Source organism: Drosophila obscura, unplaced genomic scaffold (genome assembly GCF_018151105.1).
Source record: "Drosophila obscura isolate BZ-5 IFL unplaced genomic scaffold, ASM1815110v1 contig_150, whole genome shotgun sequence".
NCBI classification, from domain to species: Eukaryota; Metazoa; Arthropoda; class Insecta; order Diptera; family Drosophilidae; genus Drosophila; species Drosophila obscura.
Window position 1 is genome coordinate 3,236,718 of NW_024542736.1, and position 27,396 is coordinate 3,264,113.

The window sequence follows — 27,396 nt, forward strand, 5'->3', positions numbered from 1 at the left end:
AATTAATATTCCAAAGTTCCCTTAATTAAGACCTATTAAGTGATAGCAAAGGTAGACAGATCTTTGTTTCCATAACGACTAAGAGCACAGACGCTTCCATTGCACAGCTGTCCAATAAATGACGAGATTCCAATCAAACCAAATAACCTGTTGTCGTTGCCACGGGCAGCCGCCTGTGCGCCGGTATGGCAACTTGTTGCCAGGACAAGCGTTTTGTCAATAGCGGTGGAGAAGTGAAGCACACATCCGCATAGAATGTCGAAGGCTTCGGGCTCTGAAGATGAGCCGCTGGTGCCAGATGATTTCGATGATGATTTCTACCGAGAACTGGGCGAGAAGATACCAGAGGTGAGCTGTCGTATGTTTGCCAAGCCAACAGTTTAATTTAAATTCTCTTTGTTTGGCAGGCAACCAAGGCGTTGCGGCAAAAGGACACGCCCAATAATGCTGACAATGTGCAACGGCTGCTCATCTGTGGCACTCGCTACAAGAATGATCTGCGGCTGGAGCGGGAGCTCGCACAGGAGCTGCAAAAGACAATCGATACGCTTGAAGGGCGTCTGGAGAATGCCGCTCGCGTGAGTAAACTGGACATGGCCACCATCGAAGAGCTGCGTGGGGTTATAGGTGAGTGGGATCAAGTGTAGCCACAAGGGGAACTAGCCCTTATATCCCCTTTTTCAGAGGGTGCTTGGAAGCAGAAGGATGCCGCTCAGATCCGCGAACAGTCTGCACAGGATGAGGTGCTGAGTCTGCGCGAGAAACTGGATGAATCGGAGCAAATGGTGGCACATCTGAATGAGAAGCGTCTGGCCATGAGCAAGCGCGACGATGGCAAGGAACGAGAGCGTCTCAATGCCGAGATAAACGACCTAAACAAGCGCCTGCAGATGCAGCGCTCCTGCGCAGCCGAGCTGGATGGCACCATAGAGGGACTGGAAGCCAAGAACAAGGAATTGGTCAAGCTATTGGATGTGAGTGGACTATAAGGGGGGTGGCGTTCCCTTGACCAGTCTCAGAATATATTCTTTGTGTAGGAAACCTCCACCGATGCCTGCAATCTGAAGCGAAAGAGCGATGCTCTGGCCAAAGAGCTGGCCAGCATGAGGAGCGACGAGACCAAATACCAGGAACAGATCTCGCACATGAAATCCGCCAACGAGCACCTGACCAAAATCAAAGTTAGGCAGAATCTGCAGATTCTGTCGCTGAAGACAAACCTCGAGCACCTGAACACCCAGCACAATGCGACGAGCAACAAGCTGGCAAAGCTGATCGTCGATCTGGAGTACACGGTCCAGGAGCGGGACAAAAACAAGCTGGCCCTGAACCAGCGCATCAATCTGCTTAAGGTGCGGGAGGATGAGCTGATCAAAGTGCGGCAGGACAATGGGAAGTTGACCAAATCCCAGGAGACGATTGCACGCAAATACGCGGGCCTGGACGAGTCCAAGCGAGAGGTGGAAGAGGAGAACATTCGCCTCAAGTAAGTGGCTGCCACATGGGCCGGTAAAAATCCACCCAACATACACTCCGTACACTACACAGAACACAGCTGGGCACCCAGGACAAGGAGCTGGAGTCGATGCGTCGCGTGGTCCATCACTTTGAGAAGAACAACGAGAACTTGATTAAGGAGCGGGATATATTGCGACGGGATCTGCAGGCGGAGCATCAGCAGCTGGAGCAGATCAGTGCACAGCACCAGGAATCGCAGCACGAGGTGCGCGCCCTCACGGACACCATCAGCAGCATGGACATCAGGCTGAAGAAACTCAACGAGGATGCCAACAAGCTGAAGAAGGAGAAGACCAAGAAGCTGGATGAGATACAGCACTGGATCGATAAGCTCGATGCACTGCAAAGTAAGTTTAGTCCTGATCCGCTTCTAGGCACTGATTCCCTTCCCCTTCCAGATGAAATGCGCTTGAAGGAGAACTACGAGATCGAACTAAAGCGCACCATCAGCGACCTTGAAGCCAAGTGCTCCAAGTTTCAGCAGCAGCACGATGTCCTGGCCAACGAGCGGCAGAGTCTGCAACGGAATCTCCAGCTGGGCGACGATGATCGCCAGAAGCTACGCGACCAGCTGATCAATCTGCAGTCGCACATCGAGAAGCTCAGGGGCAAGATCTCCTATCGGGATGGGGAGCTGAACAAGCTGCAGCTGCAGATCGATCGCATGGAGAAGGAGCGCCGCCTGCTGCGCAACGAGGTGCGACAGGCGCAGCTGGGGCAGCAGCACACCAAGGCCGAGCTGCTGGACAAGCGGAAGGAGAACGATCGCCATGCCAAGTCGCTGCAGGAGGACGAGCAGCGATTGGCGCGCCTGCGCAAGGATGTGGACAACCTGATGAACGAGAAGAATGCCATCAGTGCGGCCCTGACCAAGCGCAACGAGGAGTACGATCGACTGAAGCACACGCTGGAAAATCTGCAAACGGTGTACGACCAGACGGAGCGGCAGTGCAGTCAGTGCCAGGACGACATGCGGCTGATGGGTGTGGAGATCAAGAATCTGCGCACCGAACGCGATGTGCTGCGTGCCGATCGCGAGAGTGCCGCCGATCTGCGGCAGGAACTGCTCCAAATGCATCGCATGCTCAATCAGGAGCGCATCAAGGCCCGTGCCCTACAGGACGAAATGGTCACGCCCATGAACGTGCACCGCTGGCGCCTGCTCAGCGGCAAGGATCCCGAGAAGATGGATCTGCTCGAACGCATTCGCATCCTGCGCAAGCAGCTGCTCTCACAAAACGTAGCGGCCCTGGAGCAAGAGCGTGCCCTCAACGAGGCCCAGCAGTTGTATGCGGCGCTGAAAGAGTTTATGATGAAGCTGCCCAGCCACAAGGTGCGAGCGGAGCTGAACAGCGTCAAGGTGGGTGGGCGAAATTGCACTGGAAACCACTGGAAATGTTTCAATCCAATTATTCAATTTCAGGCCACACTTTCAGCCAAGGAGCGTAAGCTGCGGGTTCTCAAGGCAGAGCTGAGTGTCAAGGAGGCGGACGAAAAGTCCAATGTGGTGAAACTGGAGGAGATGCGCATGAATCTGGCGATGACGAAGACCCAGCTGCTGGAGGAGAAGAAACGCAAGCAGAAGCTGCTGGAGGAACGCCACCTCCTAGAGCAAATGCAGGCCCATTGCTTCTCGGCACCCCCACAGCTGCCACGTACACTGGGAGCGGGCTTTAAGATGGTCACCACCTTGCTTTAATGATCCACGAAGCAGCTGGAACGCACCAGGGCGTTCAAATAAAACCTCCTTCCTCAGCTGGCATTGTCACTCAGTTTGCTGTTTCTTTTCTTGCAGGCCGCGTAGCCGGAGGCGGAGGAGTTCTCGTAGTAGTACTGCTCCGTATACTTGTCCAGGCGCCGCTTGTGGGCGGCCTCAATGTTTGTCTGGCTCTGGTTCTGTTGCTTCAGCGTCGCCTGGCACTCCTTGATGAGGATGTCGCGACTCTTCAGATCGATCTCGTTGATTATCAGTTCGGCCTTGATGGCGCGCAGCTGGTTGCTCTGGCAGCGATTGATGCGCTGCTGGGTACAGAGCTTCTCCCGTACACTGGGATCGGGCATGTGCTTGATGCGCGCCTTGAGCGTCTCGTACAATCGCACCGAATCCTGCAGCTTTTTGGCCATATTCAAACGCTCCACATTGAGGCGAATGTTGCGCTTGAGCAGGGCCTGGATCTTGCGGATGAGCTCGTAGCGTCGCGGATCCTTGCCGAGCATCACGCGCCAGCGATGGATGCGCAATGGATGGGCCATCTCCTTTGTGTAGGCGGAGACACGCAGACGCTCCTGCAGGAGCTGGCGCTCCAGTCGCACCACATCCTGGCGCATGGTCGCCCTGTTGCCCACCTCCCGCTGCATGCACTGGTGGGACATGCGCACATTCACGATCTCCATTTTGAGCAGGCGAATGTCCTCCAGCCGCTGATTGTACTGCGACGTGCCCCTGTCGATGGCCCTCTGCATGATGGTCTCCTTCTCGCGCAGCAGCCGCACCTCGTCGTTGCGCCGCACCATCTGCAGGCCCACCAGACTCTTCTCCTTGGACACCTCCTCCAGGGTGCAGGAGATCTGCTTGAAGCGCTTCTCGTCCTCGTCGATCGTGTGCTGTGACTGCTCGAACCGGATCTTCATCTCGCGCAGATCGTTGCGCGTGCTGGCCAGCGTCCGCTCCTTCGCATGGATCTCGTTCTGCTTCTGCTTGATGGTGCTTTTCAGCTGCTCGATATCTTTCTCCAGCGAGGAGATCTCCTTCTCGTTCGTAGCCACCGTGCCCGATAGCTGGTTGATCTGGTGCGTCAGCCGTGTGACGGAGGCCTGCAGTATTTGACGATCGCGCGTGCACAGGTCCATCGTTTTGAGCAGCATCACCCGCTCAGAGTGGGCAATCTCCATTTGCTTTTTGGCATTCATGAACTCCTGATGCTTGCGCTGCAGCTGATCCTGGACCAACTCCAGTCGCGCTGTCCTAATCTGCAGCGTCTCTGCGGCAGAAAGATTACGTTTGCAATGGGATCCAGCAATCACTCTGTGGGAGGGGCCTCACCTTCTATGTTCTCGATCTTCTTGTGCGCATCATTGAGCTCCACAACCAGCTCTCGCTTCTCCCGGGCCATCCGCTGCACCGCCAACTCCTTCTCGTCCAGCTTCTTGTTGACCCGCGAGAGGTCCAAGTTCACATCCTGAATTTGAGCGCGCAGTGTGACCATGCCATGCCGCAGACCGGCGGCCACATCATTAATACGAACAATCTCCAGTTGGAGCTTGCCGCGTGCGCGACTGATGTCATCCTTCTGGTGTGTGACCTCATCCAGCTTGGCCATTGTCATTGACTGCTTCTTCTCCAGGGCTTTGATCTCGTTGCTGCCCACAGCGGAGAGAGAGAGAATCACTCACTGGCGAAAGGGGAGACTCCCATCCACACTTACTCTTTGACTATGATCTGATCGTTCAAGTCCGCATTCTTTTTGGACAGCTGCAGGAAGCGACGTTCCAGCATCACCGCATCTTCCGTTTTCTTTTTTAGCTCCCGATCGATGTTGTGCCGAAAGGCCTCCAGCTCGTCATTGTCCCGACGCAGGACACTGTTCATGTCCTCGGACAGCTTGAGGTTCATCACCAGACGATTCTTCTCCTCCTGTTTGTGGTGGAAGGTTCTGGAGACGGTGTAGTTCTCGCGCGAGAGATGCTCGTTGGCCAGCTTGAGGCTGTCGTTCATGGCCATCACATCGGCCTTTTCCTTTTCGCTAGCCTGCAACACGCGCAGGCTGTGTTGGGCTGCATCCAGCTCCTTGCGCATGGACATGACTCGCTCCTCGTATGTCTCGACTTCCTTGCGATGCTTGTGCTGCACCTTGTAGCCTTCGGACTCCATCATCTTGAGGCGCATCTGCTGTGTGACGATTGTCTCGCGCAGCGACTGGATCACCGAATCCAGAGTCTCCGAGTATATGCGATTCAGCTCCAAGCGCTTCTGATAATCCTTCAGTTCACCTGCCACACGGTCGCGTTCCCTATAGACCATGCCACGGATGCGGGTCTCCTGCCTGCAAATCGAACAACGAGAATCCTTAGAGAGGGGGAATCGTTTCTTGGATATGTCGAGAGGCAAACCTACTGGCTGATCCTAGTGTCCTGGGTGTCGCTCTTTGTGAGCCGTGGCCCGCTCTGGACGAGCGTCATTAGTTGGCCCTGCATGAGGGCCTCCCGGTGCTTCACCGCGTCCGTGGTGCGCCACGAGTCGGCCAGGGCCTCACGCAGCTTCTCCATCATCGCCTCCGAGATGGCCGTTGTCTTCAGGGCCAGCTCCATTTTGTCGTCCGCAGTCGCCACCTTCACCCGCATTTCCACGCCGTTTTCCACCTCGCTGACATACCGGGCATGGATGCGGGCCAGAATATCCACATATCGCTTCACCTTGCCCGCAACGAAGTTATCACGTGCCGACAGGTGCTGCACCAGCTGATAGGATGTGCCAAAGAACTCCTCGTTGAGGTCATCAATGAGATCGATCTGCGCCACCTCCACAGTGTCCGCAAACAGCTCTTCCAATGGCACCTCGGACTCCACAGGGGCGTCTTTGGTAGACCGTTTTCTCGAACCACTGCGCTTCCGGGCCGACATTTTTCGGTGGAAACCAAATCAAAGAAATGCAAGAAATGCAATGCACAAAAGGTGCAAACGAAACAAAAATGTGTGTGTGTGTGGGTGCGTGTAAGCAGGGGAAAAGGAAACTCCCTGTGGAATGGAAACAAGTTGTGTAATGAATGAATTCAAACTAAATTAAAACTACTACATGATTCTGATGTATTCAGAGACGTCTACTAGCAATTGAGGCAAGTTCTGTTTCTCAATTAGTTTCCGAATTGAAGCTAAACAGTACCATAATATCCCTTTTAGCCCAAGTTAATTCTTGGTATTTCCAGAATTAGGATGACTAAAATAATCTCATTAGATTCCTATGGCACAATGCTTGAAGATGCTATGCTACTTGATTCCCAAATATCGTTAAACTCGTTACAAATACTCGTTACGACTCGCCCTCTCCCAGAGTTGCTTATCACTGGATGCAATTCCACTCATTCATTCACCTTCCACCGCTGCCTCGTTTGGGCTTACTATTCTCGGACACTCTCTTTTGTGGCTTAGGCTTGTGCATCTCGAGTCGGGCAACAAAACAAAAAAGATTTTAATTATTTTTTTATTTTATTTAAGCATAAAATTGCATATATTTCTTAAACAGAGATGTTTACAGATTATTTCGTTTTGTTACACTTATTTTTATTTTTTTGTTGTCTTATACAAGTTTGAATCAGAAAAAATATATATATATATATATTGTATTTTATTGTAATGTTTATGTGTGTATCTTTAGTGTTACTGGATACTCGGTTACTTTATTTATTGTTTTCGAAATACTTTTGAAATTTAAAGACTCCACATTCCGATTACACACAGATTACAGAGGACTATACCATACAATATGCCGTCGCAAGTCAAGAAAGTTATACAAATAAAATTAATTAATACATACGAAAATTACGATAAATCACAAAAAATGTTTCGCAAATTTTTGCTACAATTAACGGCTACTACGTCTTGAATCATCCTACATGCTCGTCTATGTATATCCACTTCTTACTCCCTCCAATCAATGCTAGAAAAATATACACTTATACGTTATATATATTTGTCCCGGATATATATCGCTGGACCTTGGCTAGTGACAAAAAGATTTGCAATGTTTTAAAGCTAGAGCTAGGTGCTCCCCTAAGCCCTCAATAAACAGAAACAGAAACATAAAGATTAACAAAAACGAATTTATACGTATTCTTCGATCTTCTATTGAAATGCTGGCCAAAACTTATAGTCTGATCTGATATGGACCAAATAAAGTCTTTTATTGTTGACAAAATCGAAGCATTACTCACGTTTTGATAGACGCTCATTTTGTTGGTCATTGGATTTGAATATAAAAAAAATAATATATATGGGCATTTCTCTAAAGTCGAACGGGACGGACAGTCGTACGCATTGCAAGTTACCGTTAGCCGAAATTTTCTCGTATTTTTTTTAGATAGTTGATTTTGTTAGAAAGATTTTGTGGAATAACTTTTCTAAAGGGTAATCCTTTTTAAAATAGATAATATTAAAAGAAAACATGACTAAAAGCAACAAAAAATAACGAAAAATATTTGAATAGGTTTTCAAATCAAAGTTAATGAAATAATATGTTAATTTTGTAAAGCTAGTTGTCCTTCATTAAATTTAGACTATTAAATCGCAAAAGAATTATATAGAAATGTGTTTTTAGAGACACTGAAATTTTTGGTCTCGCTGGACCTCGTCAGAGAAATGCCCATATATTATTATTATTATATATACATAGTTCTTTGATTATATATAGTCATTTATATATATATATATCTGATCGATCTATTTATGCAAGCCCCCGCCTTGTGCATGGGGTTTAGGTTTCGGTTTAGATGTACAGTTATGATTACGTATAAAATAAAGAAAACAATTTTTGAAGAACAATTGCGTTTCACAGTTTGCTTTTCCATCTCTCCCCGCCCAACGTGCGCTCGGTTCACTTATTTTTTGGTCCTCAGCTGCGCCGAAAAGCGCCAATGGCCGGTCCTAAGAGGCGGTCGCCGTCTGCACTCGTCCCGCCTGGCTCTGCATCTGAACGCCAACGTTGACGCTTGCGGTGGAGGGGGAGCGGGCCTGCACCTCCCGCACATAGCAGTCGCGGCACACGCGCACCGCCTTGGTGAGGCCGTATTTGGGCAGTGGAGCGGTGGCATTTGAGCAGACGCCACAGAAGACGCCGCCACAGTTGCGACAGTGATGACGACGTCGGAAGGCAGTGAAGGGCGTCTGGCAGGACATGCAACGTGGCGCCTTGCCATCGGGTATCCAGGCTGGCGGCGCAAGCGTTGCTGCGGCTGCGGCTGTCGTTGTGGATGAAGGCATTTGGGTTTCGTTGTTGCTCTGCAGGCGGCGACGACTGCTGCCGCTGCGTGTGCTCACGGGGGAATTCTGTTCGGAGCTGGAACTGGTCGAGGAGGCGCTGGAGGGCGTGTTGCTGCCCACGGAATTGTTGCGCTGACGCTGCAGTTGCACTTGCACCTGATGCTGCTGCTGTTGCTGTTCCATCTCCTGTTCCTGCTGCTGCTGCTGCACTGCCGCAGGCATGCTCCTGGCAACAGTCTCCTGCTGATCACCCAGACTCCGACTACGCGTGACATGGTTGCGGGTCGTGGCGGAACTACTGCTACTGCTGTTGCTGTTGCTGCTACTGCTCGGATTATCGATGGTGTTATTGCGCTGCATTGTGGCGCCGGCAGAGTGACGGTTGCCAGCGCTGAACACATTGTCCAGCTCCGGGTTAACCTCCTCGGCTGAGTAAATGCTTTGATTGGAGCCGGCGCTCTCCTGTATCACATCGTTTTCGGAGGCACGGAACTCGAACAGCTCCGACTCCTTTGTCTTTACCGGTATCTCGATCTGCTCCTCCTCCACGGACGACATATTCATGAGGAACACGCTGCGCAATATCTGCCGCAAATCGGAGGCAAAGTTCGTCTGCAGCTGATCGGCCACGCCGGCAATGCAAACGAACAGGCGATGCAGCAGGTTCTCGGTGCTCCTGCAAAAAGTGATTTCATTATTGGGGATGGGTTTCCTTTGTTGGCTTTTTGGCTGGGGAAACAAACAACTCACTTGAACTTGAGGCGTGCCGTGGTGTTGCGCATCGCAAGCGACACATCGTCGGAGAGCGAGGATGCGGCACTGGTGTCGCCACTGGCCTGGCCCTGCCCCGGCTGATCCACCTCTACGGCGGCATGCTCCATGCTGCATCGCTTACGTCCGCTGCGTGTCAGACGATGTGGATGCGGCTGATGATGGTGCTGCTGCTGCTGTTGCTGCTGCTGGTGCTGCTGCTGCGTCGTGTGATGGTGATGGTGATGATGATGGTGGCGGTGATGATGGCGATGACTTTGACTGAGACTGTGACTGTGACTATGCCGTTGACGCTGCAGTGCAGCACTGGTACTGGGCTCCTCCTCATCCTGCTCTCTGTGCGCCGGCTGCGGGTGGTCAGCTGTTCCGTACTCATCATCATCTTCGCTGGCCACGAAGATATCCGTGAGTGGAACCTGTTGCGGTTGCAGTAGATTTCCCAGATTTGTGTTGGGTATCAGATACCCAGAGGCACACTCGGCCATAATTTCCTTGAGCTCCTCATCTGTTTCATCCTCTATATCCCGTTCATCTTCATCCTCATCCTCGTCTTCGTCATCGCCGTCTGACCAATCGGCTGGCGGATTTGTAGAGCTGCTGACCGCCGACGATTCCGAGGAGGCAATCGAACGCCAGGGCGTGGGCGTTGGCGATGGTGCCGGCGATGCTGTGGGCGTACTGGCCGATAGCGACAACATGGACGGAGAGCGTGCCGGCAACGTTGTCGTGACTTCGTTGCTATTCTGCTGATTATTGTTGCTGTTGTTGTTGTTGTTGTTATTATTACGCTGATCGACCAGTCGCTCCACAGTTGCAGTCCCAGCACCTCCACCAGTGCTGCTGCTGCTGCTGTTGTTGCTGTTGCTCTTGGTATTATTGTTGCTGCTTGTTGTCGGTGTGGAGCTATGCTCGGGTGTGGGTGCCTCTATGCTGCTGGAGCCCAAAGGCACCTGAAAGACACAGACACAATCATTAACAAAATCATCAAAAATCAAAGGACCAGGGAGTGCCAACCTTTGTGTTGATATCCTCATTGGTACAGAGGACTTTCTCCAGTTGGTACAGCTCCTGGTTGTTGAGGTTTCGCAGAAGATCCCGTATCTTAATGAGGATCGTGCGAAATGGACGAAACATCTCGGACAGCTGATCCCCAGGCATATCCATATCGAGCGGCCCCTTGGTATAGACGACAAGGCCGGCAACAATGGCCAGCCGTGGTATAGAGAACATCAGACCCGGATCGAAGGCATCCACCATATCCTGATCGAGCAGACCAATCTTGAGGGCACGCTGCAGCGTCTCCGAGAAGAGCACACCGATCCACTGCTGCATCTCGTACTCGTGCCGTGACTTCACCTGCACCATGGCGCTCACGTAGCTCAGCTCGAACTCGGCAAAGAGACGATCGAAGATCTTGAGGCTCTCGTACAGCTGCTCGGTGGTGAAATCGTTGACGTCCAGATGGAGGGTCTTGCTATTGGGCACATTATTCCGCAGGCACTGATCTCTGAGCAGGACCCGCACATTGCCCAGACTCTTGGTGACGGCCTGGGCCAGCGGTCGCATCTCCTTGCTCTCCATCTCACGATTCATGATCGAAGAGCCGGCCGCCAGGCACTCGGCGCCGAACCACAGCTGTCCGGCGAGATTCTCCTGCAGCACTTCCTCGGGGAATTTGGCACGAAACGCACGCGGATCGCGATCCTCGCCGAGCAGCTCCTCCATAATCAGATTCGTGATCGACAGCACTTTGTCCTGCAGGGGAAAGAATTGGGTAAATTAGTAAACGGCGCCGACACACGGGGCGGCTCCTCCTCTCCGCTCTTACCTGATTCTGTCGCAGTCTGCTGACCAATCGGGAGCATCGATCCGGCTCCGCTCGTCCATCGAAGCTGTCCAGTTCGCTGGCCACCGCTGTCAGCGATCGATCGGCATGAAAGAAGCGCGCCAGCAGCGACTTGTCATCGGCCTGCAATTGAGAGTTGCGGAAATATTTTGGATGAGTAACTGAGCTGTTCAATGATAAGGCTTATCGCCCCACCCCGAGCCACTTGCAGTGCAAATTATAATTATTATCGCTGAACCGCAAAGAGCGTGTGACAAGTGCAGCAGGGCATCGTTTGGCGGATGATGCCCGAAGGGGGTCGATCGGGGAAGTCGTCACGATGACTCAGACATCCACTAGACACGTAGACCCACGCTTGTCACACACAGCCACAGCAGACACTACGTTTAATTAAAGCTTTTCTTTTGTTGTGTATTTCTGTTTGTTTTTGGTTTTCTGATGGATTTCACAACAAATCATCAAATCACGTACCCATTGTATGTAAAAGTCATTTGAATAAAGTGTTGGGAGGGGGCGGTATCTTTAGTAGATAATTAACTAATTACGATCCATATATGTATGTATAGAGCTAGCGATGAGGATCCTTTTTAAATTGGGATTTCGCAGAGCTCTCCCCTTTATAAAATTAAAACACCTTCATTTAAATCTTTAAAAAAAACGAGAAGGAACGTGTGAGTCGCTTCTGGGGACACGACTCTACTAGTTAGGCGGGAGCTATTAAACAAGTCCCCTTATCCATATATGGAAAGTTTTAATTATTTTAATGGAACTGTTCAATGGATTCAATATTCAAAATTTGTAAGACAAATCTATGACTGTTGATGCTGACGAAAGGCTCCCCTTTTGGGGCGTTGCAAGCTTCCTTCTCTGCTCAAAATTAACGTGTTAACAAGCAAAACTGGGGGAAAAAAAAGAAAACTAAAGATGATGCAATCACCGCTGCCAACTTCGGTGTGGAGCCCAACCAACCAACAATACATTTCTTATCTAACATGCAACACGGAAAGCACCGAGACAGAGCCCCCCGATTGTGAGTTGAATTTCAATATCATTAGCAGAATCACGTGGTTGCAATTAAGTGGAGGAGCCCGCCTGCCCAAAAGCACGAGATTCAGCAAAGGAGAGAGAGAGAGAGAGCTAGAGATCAAAAGAGAGTAAACGATCAACAGAGCTTTATCGGCATTTGAACTTGTTTTCTCCTTCCGAATGTCTGTCTGTCTGTCTGTCTGTCTGTATTTGTGTGTGTGTGTGCTCTCTTTGCTCTCTTTAAATACGAATTACAACAAATATGTGTATGAAGCGGAGTACACAGAGTGCCATAAGAGCAGCTAAATATCAGGGGGGGGTGGGGGAGAGGGTACTAAATGTGTTTATTATAAAGGTAAACACCAACAACACACAGAAATCCAAATATCGTTGACTTTTTGCCTTCAAAATTGCGCAGCAGAAGGCGACGGACGCGTCACTGAGGTGGAGATGAGGTGAAGCGAGGTGTTTGGCAGGCAACGTACAAGGCTTCCAGGCAAAGGTATATCCAAGAAAAGGTAACGCTTCTACGCTCCTTGCATTTTCAGAATTTCTGTCGAGTTTGGCAGTGAAATATGCAAGACCATTCGCCCTTCTGCCTCACCTTTATCCATAATATGCCCTGTTTCAAGCCAATAAATAATTCAAGCAAAATGGGAGGTGCAACAACAACAACAAAAATAAAAGTTAATTACACTTTTGGCTAGATTTCCACTTACATGGCTGAACCAACACCAAAAAACAACAACGGCCAACGGCAACCTCTCTTCCAAGTATGAATGTTTACTCGCATGTTGCAGGTGAATGTCTATGAATGATTCACACACACAGCAAATCGATGAAATCGATGCAGAATATCGTATTCGTTGTTGTAGTCATATTTGTTTTCGTTTCATATGATTTCGTTCCATGGTAGTACATGGGCCTCAAGGCGAACCACACACACGCAAAGGGATATATCTTTAATGGTTGTTTAAACAACAATTAAATGAGCAGAAAATGTTTCTGGCAATGTTTGAAGGTGGGAACCGCACAACATTCATGAAATGAACCAAGTAATGGAGATGGAGAATATGTACTATAAGTTGAGGCTGAGGCAAGGCCATGGGCCTTGGCGTAAATATGTGGTTCAATGACTGGAAAAACAAGACGCACCGCACGCTTCACTCAGTGCCACACACGTTCTCTGCTTTGGCCCCTGTGCCACTCTGCCACTCGATACAACACGTTCTCTCTCCCCCCCTTCTCTCCACCGAGCCATCATTTCCTTCTCCCGTCCCGTCTCTCCGTCTCCATTCTGGCCCATTCATTTCCCGCTCTCTCGTTCTGGCCGTCATGACAACGCTGTTTGGCCAAAACGGTGTGTTGACGCCACCGAACGAACAGACTGTTTGTAAGTGTCGTTGTAGCCATTAATTAGCGTCGCAATTTGGGGGACGACAAAAAAAACTGGAAAAGTGAGTGGAAGTATGGCACTCCACTCTATATAGTACCTACATATGCGTTCCATATTATACCAGTACTTCCATACGGATAAGGTACGAGTAATACAGATAACACACATACACATACAAACTGCTAATTTATTGGAACAGCGAGCTAGTCAACGTAATTGTTTTGCTCTTTTTTTGTCCGTTCGTTCTGTCCAAATATTGATCGAAATATTGATGTGAAAGCTATACTGATCGAATCTACACCCACAGTGGGGTGCAATAATTGTGGGAAAAATGTAAAAAGTGATCTCAAGTCAGTGAAAGTTACCGAAATTCTTTATTTTCAATTAATTGAATTGAAATAAAGTGAAATCTTTTGGGGCTTGTAGCCACCACAAAGAAAGTTATCTTGAAGAACACATTCTGCGGTGGTATCTGCACCAATAATAGATAAAAAATAATATAAAGTACGCAATAAATGTGTATCGAAAGAAGGTCAATCGATAAAGAATCAATCATCGGTAAAAGCCTGTATCGAAAGCGGGTTAATCGAAGCAATAATCGATACAAAGTATGAAGTAAAAACGTGTTGTGATGGTTTGCACATATTACACCATAAAATATCGAACAGCCTTGAAGTTAATAACACATTAAGCAACAAAAGCACTTTACCTGCCTCATAAATGCATTAAAATTATTTAGCCAAATCCCAAATGTAGTCAAAGAGCCGCAAAACCCCCGCTGCCGCACTGTTCGGGGGAAGCAACCAACAGACAAAAAATTTAAATGGTAATTAAAAATTTTAAGCTCGTTTCGGGGCAAGCGGAACGTTCAACCCCAACATGGTGCAGGCCACGAACAAGAGAAGCAAAGGGTGAGGGGATCATGATATATGTGCCCCCAAGGATACCGCCATCTTTTTGAGGCTATCTTTTGGCACTTGTATACATTTTAAATGAGAGGAAATGACGCTTCTTCGTGACTTATTCATGAGGAATCAGCGCAACAAGATAGAGAGAGAGAGAGAGAGAGAGAGAGCAACAGCGGGGGGAGCTGTGTTTGCACCTCACATTTGCAAGTGGCAGCAAGTGGAATACTAGTCCAAAGAAAAGTGCAAGCAAACATTTGAGAAATTGATTTGCAAAACAAAAAAAAAGCAAAAAGACCAAGACTTGTTGCTAACGAAAGTTCCACTACATTTCAGGTGCTTATGCACAGTGAAACTTCGCTTGAAACATCTTAAAAAAAATAAAAGAATAAACTTGTGAAAACTTTTAAAGTTAATCAATTCTATTATATTTATTCTAAGAACTACAACATTTTATTTGCATTTTATTACGATTAGTGCACTCGAAAATTAAGAATTGTTTATGAAACTCAACCACCTTTCCTTTCCGTTCATTGCAATTTGACTTAATGAAAATTAAATTTAAAAAAAATAATTGAAAATATTTGAAATATTTTTTGTTTGTTTGAAGTTTCTGCTAGTTTCTAGAACTTCCAATGTACGAGAATATATTTTTCAGCAGATAAAACAGAAAGCAGATTATTTGCACAACGTACATATAAGTGGAAAATGCTTTTGTGCAGGTATTTTTTTTAATATTGTTTCAACTGGTTTTTTGTGTCCAATCAACTAATTAAAAGCCACGGGCACACACAGGCCACAACAGCCACAAAGCAAGCTTCTGTTTTTGGGATGATAACAGGGAGACAGAAAACCACCTGAAAGCGAGACTGATATGGAAGTGAAAACCATATGGTGGGGTGCTGTTCATGTTACAGATAAAGATAAATATTTATATATATGTATACTATAAGTATGTAGGTGTGGGGGGATCCCACAGCCAAAAAGTTATGGAAATTAAGCTTCCAAATCAAAAGAAATTTCAGGACTTGTCAAGTCATTGCCTGCCAAAACCAGTGATTGCAAAATAACCTTAACATTAAGGACACAATTTCTGATTTGACGTCAGAGATACAACGGCCTCGTGTTCCACGTGCAACAGGCGTCTGCCTCGTGGCAGCCTTGAAATGCCATCGCCATCAGCATGGGGAACAAGGACAAAGGCAAGGACCCTGTGTCTCTGACTGTGTCTCTAGTATTCTTCTGTGCGGCACGAGGCTTTTGTTCAAAGTTGTTGCTGACGCAAAGGATTCGCCAGAGAGTGTCTTGCACGGATGGATGGATGGCAGACAGGAGACAACAGGCAGGAGAACGTGACCCTGAATATTATTTATTTATATATATATTTTTTTAGATAAAATGGAATTCACTTTATTCTCAATCAGCCATCAATTGAGCAAAAGACTTTAATAAGAAAATATACCGAGTCTGGCATATGAGGAATCGTGAATGGTGAATGAGAAATGAGAGGTGAAAACACGGGGCCACAAATGCCGCGACCTTCTAACGAACCAATTTGTAGACAGATCAGTGGGAACACTCCACCTGAAACGGGGGCATGCCCCACCATCAGTCTGTTGGTTAATTGATCAACGGAATATACATATGTACATAGGAGTATGTGCGTGCACTCGGGTCGGTTCGGGTATCGTTTGAAACTATTGAAACGATTGAATTGAATTCAATTTCTGCAAACAAACTGCACAACTAAGTGTCGTAATTTAATTGACGGGAATTATACATATATCATTCAAATACCGAGTGCTACGAATACGAATTTCAAGTGCAAAACCACCCCAGAAATACATACAAAAACTGGTTATAAATCATTTCATCTCATGTGATATTCTGCTTTGAAATGCGGGAATACACAGAGCGACAGTGTGAGAACTAACGAGTTAATAAATGTTATTACTTTTAACTAAAAAACTAATAAAAAAAAAACATGACGTTTGAGTGCACGCCCTTAAATGATATATCATTTAACACTTGGAAAGTGACATGGTACAATTGAATTTCCATAGGAAATCGCCCGAGGAATATTTTTATAAAACATTCACGGATGAAGTTTGTTCTACTGTAATGATTTTAAAAAGTTTCAGCACAAAAAAATAAAATGGAAACAATCGCCTAAGTGATTAATAAGGCATACATACATATATACATACATATATCAGCTACTTTACGGTGATATATCGGGGAAATCCAAACAAAACCAAACAAAGAGATGGCTTTCCATTGAAGTTGCATGAATAATCAAATGAATATAAAACATTATACATAGAAAATTACATAGAAAATTTTCACTTTCAATGATGGCCAAAATTATATTGAAATGAGATTACAGCATTTTTCTGTGGGCATTATAGTAGGCTAAGGACGGGGCATACATCTCTGTGGCACACAGATAATGAGACACAGAGAGAAGAGAGAGAGGAGAGTGTGAAAGATTGAGATGGAAACTGAGTCACGGTCACAGAAATCGTACAATACAAATGCAGTATATACACAGATATACATATATAAATAAACGAGGGGGGCTGCCTGATAAAAACACAAATGAATATAAACAAATCAGAAACACAAATCTCTAGAGCTGGGGCCTATATTTATATATAGACTATAATTATATTATATTTTTATGACAAAAGAAGGACCACAGAAAATTCTGCAAAAATAAAAGTAACAATAATATGGAAACAGTGGTCAGAAGTCCACTTCTCAGACGAGTATTATTACACATTTCCGCGAAATCTCTCATTGGATAAAACAAAGACATTGGGTCGTAAACAGAAAACCGGAATAAACCCAAACAAATCAACCCCAACAGACGGGAGGCAGTAGGGGAGTGAGTGCATTCAACTTTCATTCAAATCATAAAAATTATACAAATTGCAAATCGCTTTATATTGGGAGAGCAGATACAGGAAATGCGTCGTTGCTGCGTTTAAGGATTACTTTATTTTGGGTTTTAGGAGTTATCCGAAACCCCCCCGCAAATAAAGGTTGAACGAACCGCAACGAACCGCTAAATTAACACTTAATGTGCGGATCGAACCGATTCAATCCGGATCGGAGAGGAGACGGCGGAGTAGGAGGGTATTATGTCATAATTTATTCCATTTCGAAAACTAAACGATCAACAAAGAGCGAAGGGAGAGAATGCAAAGAGAAGGGAGGATACCGAGGAGAGGTAAAGTAGAGACAGAGAAAAATCAATGCGGAAATGATGACAAAATTTAAAAATTAAGTAAACAAAAATTAATAAATGTCAATAAAAAAATATATAAAGGGAGAGAGAGTGAAGACAGTGAAGAGAGTGTGAAGATATTGAAATAGAGACCCCAAGAGAGTAAAATATAACATTGGAAAAAGTGCAAAAGAAAGAGACAAAGAGAGAGAGTGAAGATATAGCAAGAGAAAAATATTTCAAAAGAGATGAAAGAAATGGGGGAGTTGCGGGTTCGGTTGGCGCCATCCATTAACCCCATTGCATATTCATGAGTCTCCAAAAAAACAAAAAAACGACACAAAAAACACACAAAAAATATGTCGCAATCGAATAAATCGATAAACGTAGGCCAAGCGAATGTTATTTTTTTTTTTTTTTTGCTTTATTTTTTTCCATTGTTTTTCTGTTATCTCACGCCGGGGTTCGGCGTAGATCCAACCAACAGGTGTGGAATGGGAATCCAGTTATATTATACGGTGCGATGCTTAAGGCATTACCTGTTTAAAATCTGATAAATCGAACACTGAGCCGAAACAGATCCGCTGATAGGCTGCAGATTTAGCAAAAAAAAACTTCATTTATTAACTTTTGTGATTACATTATTTGATTATCACTTTGTGATTATTGTTATAGAAGGAAAACTAGTGAAGAAAAACTAATCTCTCAGCAATATGCAAGTCTAAAATATTTAGAAAAATCAACAAAAGTGATCTGTTGATGCAACACTTGGATGATAATATCCTAAAGGCATCAGCTCTCCTAATAACCCTGTTCCACTTGGCATTCGCTTGTCTTTTTTACTCTCTCTCTCTCTCTCTCTTTGTCTGTGGTTTGACCTTCCTTACCAATAGAAACCAAAGAAACTCCTAAATATTTTAAAGGTTTCCCCATGATAAAGAAGTTAAACCGCAAAACGCTTTCACTTTTCTTTTGCTTTGCCATTTCCAGTGCCATTTCCATGCAAGGGGTTAAAGTGCGTCACAACGGGGCAGTGTCGATGATAATTGAATAAAAAGCCACCACCACATGCTCCTCCTTCCCGGGGGGTGGTACGTGCGATACGTGGGCGTTGGTTGTCCACACGCGCATCCGATCTCTCCCCCACACACACATTGTTCCTCTCATTGATATGCCGGACGCAAAAGAGAGTCGCTGCCGCCTTATGCAACGTTTTGTCTGATAACTGAAACGCTCTCCCCTCGCTCTGTGTAAACCCCGCCTGTAGGGCTCCACTCCACTCCGATGTCTGGGTGTCTGGCGGGGGATTAGGTAATAAGTGGAACGGCAATGCAATCGACAATTGAAGCTGCCTGCTGCCATTCGAAAGTAGGAGAGTGGCATCGATGCGGCGGCATTTGCCAGCTGCTGCTTGCTGCTTGCAGCTACTTCCAAGGCTGTTGCACTTCGTGAATGTGAATGTGAAAATTTCACCGCTTTTACTTTTTACCCCCACAGACTGGTGGTCGACTAGCGGACTGGCGGTCGTCTGGCCATTGGAAAAGCGTTTTTATATTTTTGGTTGAGATGTGTCTGGTGTCTGGTGTCTGGTCTGCAAAAAACCGTAACGAAACAATTGACATATTGCCGGCCACTCTCGAATATTTTTTGGAGCCAATGAACCATCGATCCACAGCGGAGCTGCGCTTACAGCGCTTGTCCAGCAGCATTGGGGGTCATTCCATCCATTCATCAATTGTGCAACCGTTTGACCTGCATTGAACCTGAAATCCAAGCAGATTCCCATTGGAATGTGCCTCTTAATCAGTGAAAAGTGGCAACATTCTAATGCAAAAAGTGGCAACATTCTAGTGCAAAAAAGTGGCAACATTCTATTCTGAAAATTCTCATCGATTTCCAGTGAAATAGTATGGGTAGCATGGCTGAAATGAGGAAACCTGCATTTATTTGCCATCACAGATAAAAACTTAACTAATCTTTAGATAAATTATCTCTGGTGGAAATAACTTTTTACACTTTTTACAACAGCTGACAAAACAATGATAATTACAATTGTTTTTCCCCGTTATCGTATAATTATTTCCTGTAATTCCATGACTGACATCATTATTAATACCTCTCAATCAATATAGAATGACATACAGACAGACATTAGAAACACGCCCTACTTTTGTGCCCTATTCTGGTTTCCACTGGGTTTTTCATTGGGGAAAATTCCATTCCACTCAATTCAAGATTCATAGGAATTTCAAATTAATACATTTATTTTTGGAATCGGTTAAGGTATGCATTTCAATAAGGATTGTTGGCATTTCAATGAAAGAGTTTTAGTACGAAAATATTTCTTATATTTTGATTATTTTTTTATAAATTTTCATATGTAGTTTAAGTTGAATTCTTGGCATCGTTAAATGTTGGATTAATCCAACAATTGTGCCATGTTTTTTCCCAAAATTATTGTATCCCCCGTACTCTTTGGAAAAACTCTGTTTTGTGAGCGATCAATCCCCCATTCAGTCTCTTTCCCCACGACATGCCTCTACCCATCTAAGAGTTGTACGCGTTATCAGTGAGGGAGCTGCTTCTGTGCCTCTGTGTAATGCGTCACTAAAGTCCACTACTAAGTAGGGGATCAGGGAATCAGGGTGTCGGGGTGATGTCAGGGTATCAGGAGAGCACGCAACACTCGAACAAAGGGGGCCTGGGCACATGAGTATTCGTAGTCGTATTATCAACTAATTTTGTGTTAATTTTTAATAGATCCCCGCGCGCTCAGTGGAAAAGTTACACGCAAAAACAGACAAAGACACTGCCAGGGGAGTGGGACTGGGAGTGGGACTGGGGGCTAATGCTTCGAGTATTTTCTTCGCTCTCTCCCTCGATTGACGAGAGTCTGGTGACAAGTTCTACTCAACAACAGAATGATTATTATATCATTCATAACAGAAATGAAATAGTTAAAGCTGTTCAGTGGGCATAACATCAGAACATGTTTATGATGTTGTGGAAGAAAATCTGTTGAAATTAAACCAATTTTATGGATCTAGAAGGTTCCCATACCATTTATGGCGAATTTATGATTCATTTTAAAGATTTCAAACGAACACTTTTGATTGTTCCCCTAAACGATTAGATACTAACTAACACAGAAAACCTGTTGCTTACCCTAAGAGCCATACTGTGGATACAATACTGAATTTTTAGCTTACATTTCAATGCTGAAACTCTTTGCAGATGTTTGCAATCTTAACAGATTCTTCCTCCAGCAAAGTGAACATTTGTTTGTAAGTTGTAAACTCTTCCAATCTCCCAACATTACGTGGGGGTTTTTACGACTCTCTCTTGGGTTCCTCTGTGAAAATTAAATGCTCTTTATCTAGAGGCTTTCGTAATGCGTCGACTGACATGTAGTGTCAACATTTGTGGCCCACCTCGACTGGCCTTTACTAGAACATCAACAAATTGAAATTGGGGACAGTTTTCAGAGCACAGGTCGTTAACGGTGGCGACGGCGGCCACTGTGGCAACTGCGGCAGCGGCGGCGGCGGCGGCACATGTCAATATGGCCCAAATATTATGCACCGCAAGAAACAGGTTGTTGCTTTTGTTGGCACACGCGGCACAGCAACAGGCAGGCATTCACTCTACACAGACACACAGACACACACTCAAGCACTCATGCACTCACTCACTCACTCATGCACTCACTCATACACTCATGCAGTCACTCATACACTCATGAATACTCTGGCGTGGCATTGGAATGAATTTGTCAGACGTAGACGATGTTGCTTCTTGTTTATGGCCATTCACAAATGCAGTTGCAGAAGGAAAATGTGCAGTACAGTGCGTTTCATTACACAGATAGAATAAATAATTAGAATTTATGTAATGTATTTCCATTTATTTATTTTTTTATTTTTTATTTAACGGAATGTAATTTTTTTTGAAAATAGTATTTTCCATACAATACTTTTCCTTTATGGTTATGAAACGCACTGTATTATCATTAAGAAAAAAAATGAGCATGCCATTATGACCGATATGTTACCATTCACCAGCTTAAGGCCAGTTGCCAGTGCTCTACCTTTTCTTTTAGACTTCTTTTTTCACACTTTTCCTTCCTTCCTTCCCTTTTGTTCAGAAATAAATGAGGTTTTTCTTTATTGTTGACTTTTGTTTGTTTTTTGTTTTTTACTTTTTTTCTCGGATTCAGAAAGCGTAAATAAGTGAATTTCATAAAAATGCAAAAGATGCCAGATGCCACAGATGGCCAGTCGACTACCGGGTTGAAGTACCTCCATGAACTCCCCCCAGAGTGAATTCTACCACTAGTAACCTCCTTTTTTTGTGAGCTATAGTATATAAATCTTATTCTTTGGATATACACTTTATACTACACCTTTTCTTTATTTTCTACATTTTTACACTCCACTTCTCTGTTCGATATAGAGTTTTACTTTTCAGTGTATTCTCCCTCTACTTCTTGGCGGATCTACCTCCACCCTTCCCCTCCCTCCTTCTACCACACCTTCATAGTTTTTTTTTGCTGAAGCACAATGGTTAAATGGTCCTCATTGTTGTAATTTCCATTTTGCCCACTCATGATGTTTGCTTCATGACTTTTTTCGGTAAAACCACAACTTTCAGAGGCCTTTCAGTCAGAGTTTATTGTGTTAATGGACGATTTCGACGACGCCGACGACGCAACAGAAACAGACTTTAATTGCACACCTTTTTTACTCATTTTTTTGTTACTCTGCTCTGCTTACAACTTGCTCTCAGAAACTGAGACACACGCAAAAGATAGAGAGGGCGAAACAACCCAAAAATAATTGTACATTTGCTAGGCGCCCAAATAGATTTCACTTTTTTTTTTTGCCACGGTTTTGCTTTTATTTCATTGTGGATTTGTTGGCCATAAAACAATTCAATGCCAACTTCAAATGAGTTTATGGGCGATCAAAAAACAAGACAGGAAAAACGTGTATAAATTTTATTAGATTTCAAGCAGATACATAAATATATCGAAAAGTCGAAGGGGATATTCGATTCAAGAGAGGAAATAATAAACATGCCAGGGGAAAGTATAAGAAATACGTACTGCAGAGTATCCGCTGCTTTAATTCTATTATTAGTGTAACAAAATGAAAATCATGAACAATTAATAGTTAAAAGAGCTTGAAACTTGATCAGCCAAAAAAATATGCGAGTAGTTCCTCTAGCTAGAGATCGGTAAATAGACAGATGTTCACAACAAAGTGATCGAAAACGGTTTTGGGAAAGAGAATATTTTACTCTTTGAAAACAAAAATTTATTCGAAAGATTCTTGTCGAAGCACATGGGAACGTTGGATCTGCAGACTACCACATACCCTGATGTTTCTACGACTACAGGGTATCCTGTAAGAACACTGTTGTATAAATATAATGTTATCCTACTGCTGGGAATACCCCGGATGGGCAATGAGCGATGGGGAGGCGGTAATAGTCGCATAAACCATGTGTTAAATAATGATCAGACAACCGCACCCACTATTTGTGATATATTCAAAGAGATACTCATACTCGGTATCGCACTCGCATTTGTGTATATTCGTGATACGTTGATCGTCAAACATTTATAAATAATTGAAATTGAAATGTTTGCTTTAGCAAGAGTACTTCCTATATATTCCAACAACGGACGAGTTTTAATTATATGCTCGTATTTATGCAAAAATTATGTATGCTATAAGGCATGGAATGATGTAATACTATGTGGGGTCTTCCTTCTGTAAAGAGCCTAAAGATTGGGACGCCTCCTAGCAATCTGATAATCAATTACAATCGCCTGTGGCGCGTGCTGTTGCCGTTGCCTTTTGCTGCCTTACGGTGCCCCATTGACTGGGATCCGTATCGCGTTTCTTAAAGTTGTTTTTTGTAGGTTGCAGGCTGTTGTGCTGTTGCGCCTCTTTCTCTTAGCCTAGCCTCCACTGTTCCATTGTTTCGACGACCACGACGTTCACTCGGTTGTCGGTTTCGTTTTTTTTCTGTACAGGGAAAACCGAGTAAAGAAAAACAATTGCAAGGCATTCATTATACCCCTTTTACGGGGAACTATACCTAGTCGTATGTACTTGAAGAAGTTAAGCAATGGGAGTTCCGATGAGAGAGAGCGAGAGGGGCGTAGGGGGCCAACTAATTATTTGTATCCGGTGCGAGTACCGAGTAGTGCACAAGGCTAACATGTAAATACCTGGCTAGAAACGATGGAATCTATTGCGCGTCGCGTGTTGAAATACTTTAATAGATGTGTTCTTGCAATTTAGGAAGATACATTGTGATTCTCTTGCATGTAATCTATACATTTCTTTATCAGAGATCTACGACTTCTCCATATATCCCGTTGTTTTTTTCAGTTCATTCTTTCAACATCTAAAGCTGCATTCGATATGGCAGGGCAGCGCTTGCAAAATCTGGCAACGCTGTCGTCGCATTAAATTACGGTTTATCTTGATTCGCGACACAGAGAAAAAACGTCCTCGACAAATAAAGAGAGAGATAGAGAATCTCTGCGTAAAGAAGAAAGAAAGTGGCAAACAAAAACAAAGAAAACCTGAAAACAAGAAGACGACGTCGGCGACCAGGAAACGAGTGCGGAAAAACTGTGTGCAGTCAGTCAATGAATGCATGAAAGAAGAGCAGGCACCGCATAGAGAAGGATAGGAGAAGGAGGGAAGAAGAGAAGACCCCGAGACGGAGTTGCTGGAAAAAAAAAAGAAAAACAGAAATTGCCGTAGGCCCCCACAGCATTTTCTATTTCGTTTGAGAGGTAAGCCGCCAGCCAATAGCCCCACAGCTGCTGGTGCTGCCTTTGCTGCCACGCTCTGATCTGCTTTGCGCTTTTCAAGAAAACAAGGAAAAACGTACCGTTATTTATGAGCTGCAATTGTGGTGAAAAGGGGGAAATACAGCGAAGTGGGGTTGGATGGGGCTTTAGAGGGAGCAGAGAGAAGTGTGTTAATTAACAAAAGAGAAGCAGAAAAGTGGTGGCATCCGGAAAGTGAGGCAATGAAAATGTTGTATTTCTAAATTTTCAAATCTATTTAGAGCGTAATAAATTAATAAAAGAAAAAGTTTAACCACAGGCGGAACTTCTCTAAGAAAGGGGAGACATTTGGATGTATGTTGAAAAAAATTAACAAACGAATTGGAATTAATTGGAAAATTGTAAAATATGGATTGGTGAGGATTTTCTATTAAATATAGACAAAATTCTTTAAAATTTACATGGTGGTATTTGGTGTAATTCCACTTTTAAGGACATAATCCTTTATAATTTAACATCCAAAAGGAGATCAAGTTATATCAATATATTTAAAGTTACAGGACATTCGATTTGGGGAACCTTTTTGTTGAAAATGTACAAGTTTTTTTTTAAATTACTGCCTTCTTATTCTAATCAATCAATAACCCCTTAAAAATCGCCATCATTTTATTATTCTTATCTAATCTAACGACGGATATAGACAGTCAATGGAGGCCTCTTCTTGAAACACTTGAAACCCCTTTGGAAACATCTGTGTTGTTTGTTTGTTTGTTTGTTAGCTTCGTTATTTCCACAATGAGATTTCCAGCCAATGTCGACACTGACCTCCAGGTAGCCCGAGGTCATCGTCGTCGTCGTATAACACACACGCACACACACTCACACACACACACACACACAAGCACACCTTATAAAAAAAATAAGTGATGTAGTGTTTGCCTTCGATTGAATGGATTGTGGATTTACGTGTAAATTGCTTCTAATTTCGGTTTTCCTCTGGGGGATACACTCAAAAATCTGGCGACGGCAATCAAAATGTCAAGCGGATCGACAGATTGACGAGCGATCGGCCATTACAAACAGAGAGGTTCGCTCCAAAGGGGCTGCATGTGAGAGGGCGGGGGGGCTTTCCATCAATGTTTTATTTTTGGCGGCGACCCTCGCTTCCTCCTTCTAACGGTACAACATATTCCAGGCAGCAAGCAGAGCAAACGAGAGAGAGAAAGCTAAATATAGATGAACTGTGGAATTCAGTGATGGAATTGCGTCTGAATGCCGCCGAAAATCTAAAAATAAATTACTCAATCACTGGAAAACCGAGGCTACGGATGGCCCATCAAACTACTTTGACATTGTTTTCGTTTTGTTTGTTTTCTTTTTGGTGGGAAATTCCAAGTTATTTTCCATTGCACCCATAAGTATGAGTACGAGTAACGCGAGTATCAAGAACAGATCCCAAATTACTCCAGACGTAGATACATAAATTAGTTTTACTTGTAATTTGCAAACACGAACACAGGCGGCAGCTGGCGCCATTTTTCTGCTTTTGTTTCTGGTGCGTGTGAGCTTGTGTGCGTGTGTGGTGTAGTGTGAGAGTGTATTTCCAATTTGAATTGAGACTGGAACGAATGCAGTGAATGCGGTTTCCACAGACACACAGACACAAGGTGCACATGCTGCAAAAACAAAATACTAATGAAACTGTTGCAGTTTTATGTGTGCATGTGTGCTATAGCTGTTTGCCGTGTTCTGCCAGCGTCAGCGAATTAATCATCCAGCAACGGTTAAAACCCAGCTGGCACACAAAGAGCGAGTGAGAGGGGAGGCGGAGAGAATGCTTTGACCAGGGCCAAAGCAAGCGCTGACGTCACAGCGACACAGTTAACAAACGAACCAACACACACACACACGTACACATACGTACACTGCAGAGTTGCTTTGACACCATTCGCACTGTTGCGCTGCTCTTAATTAATTACAGCTCTCCCTCCTCCCCTGCGACTCACTATATATATATTTAGCCAGTGTGAGAGAGGTGATAAGAGGGAACTATGATTTGGGTTATCAGAGTCACCGTTTACTGTACCTTGGGTTTGTTCAGCCACTTGCGAAATGTGTCCATCGTTGTTGTTGTTGTTGTAGGAGCGTTGCAGTTGCAGCGCCGCCACAGCTGTTGATGCTCTCAATCGCTTCCTCTTCCAACGAAGTGCGTTTTTGTTGTCCTTGCACACTCGTGCAACCGCACGCACGCACTAGCACTCAGGCAGCGAACGAGTGTGAGCGAGAGGTAGGGTAGGGGGGCACGAAAACCAAACAAAACAAAGAAATACACACGACCAACAACAACGGCACTACTTCTACTGCCTTGGCCACACTGCGTTCAATATGTTTAGCGACTTCTGGCTGCTGGCGCTGCTGTGGGCCTTTTGCGTCGCGATTCCACCTTTAAATGCACATTATTTCACTTAACACTTTTTATAATTTTTTTCCCAATTTCGGGGCCTGTCTCATGCCTATTTCTCCTACTTGTCTGGTGTTAATTTTTGACTGGCTTTTGCACTTTGCTTTTTGGCTTTGACTTTTTCTTTGCGTTTCGTAGCAGCCACAACAACACATCACACGCGTGACTTTTTTTCTTATTTCACACCACTCCCGCACATTACACTTGCAACTGCATTTCACCTGGCGGAAATTGCGTCGATTTGGTTAAAAATTCTTAAAATATATTAAACGAAATGTGTGAAACTGGCTTTTCGGGAGCGAAAAAACCATTAAACTCGCGCAACACTCATCCGCCCTTGCCGTTTCCGTCAGCGGCGTCGTCCGTTTAGTTTAAAGTTTTTTTTTCGAATGCGAATGCCATGTCGAGCAACGAAACAAAAACACAAAGCAGAAATGACTAAATTTGACCCGAGGGGAAAG

General features: G+C 44.9%; 3 protein-coding genes across 4 annotated transcripts; 1 reads left to right on the forward strand and 2 right to left on the reverse strand.

Moving 5' to 3' along the window:
• LOC111078942 (cilia- and flagella-associated protein 58) lies at positions 1–3,280 on the forward strand. The gene is made up of 7 exons (XM_022373938.2): positions 1–348; positions 408–627; positions 685–974; positions 1,038–1,486; positions 1,549–1,865; positions 1,917–2,878; positions 2,942–3,280. The coding sequence occupies exons 1-7, from the start codon at positions 256–258 to the stop codon at positions 3,215–3,217; spliced, it is 2,607 nt and encodes an 868-aa protein (XP_022229630.2). The 5' UTR covers positions 1–255; the 3' UTR covers positions 3,218–3,280.
• On the reverse strand, positions 3,172–6,299 carry LOC111078821 (cilia- and flagella-associated protein 58). 2 transcript variants are annotated; one of them, XM_022373731.2, is made up of 4 exons: positions 5,633–6,299; positions 4,944–5,561; positions 4,562–4,878; positions 3,172–4,499 (listed from the first exon to the last, which is right to left on the reverse strand). In XM_022373731.2, exons 1-4 carry the CDS (start codon positions 6,136–6,138, stop codon positions 3,271–3,273), a joined length of 2,670 nt encoding a protein of 889 aa, XP_022229423.2. In that variant the 5' UTR covers positions 6,139–6,299; the 3' UTR covers positions 3,172–3,270. The 2 variants fall into 2 exon arrangements, with proteins under 2 accessions (XP_022229423.2, XP_022229509.1); XM_022373817.2 differs by having other exon boundaries at positions 5,629–5,706.
• Positions 6,300–7,734: 1,435 nt separating this feature from the next.
• LOC111072843 (lateral signaling target protein 2 homolog) lies at positions 7,735–27,329 on the reverse strand. Its single transcript, XM_022364954.2, has 5 exons — positions 26,561–27,329; positions 11,090–11,230; positions 10,276–11,016; positions 9,241–10,211; positions 7,735–9,166 (listed from the first exon to the last, which is right to left on the reverse strand). Exons 1-5 carry the CDS (start codon positions 26,594–26,596, stop codon positions 8,155–8,157), a joined length of 2,901 nt encoding a protein of 966 aa, XP_022220646.2. The 5' UTR covers positions 26,597–27,329; the 3' UTR covers positions 7,735–8,154.
• Positions 27,330–27,396: the final 67 nt, after the last annotated feature.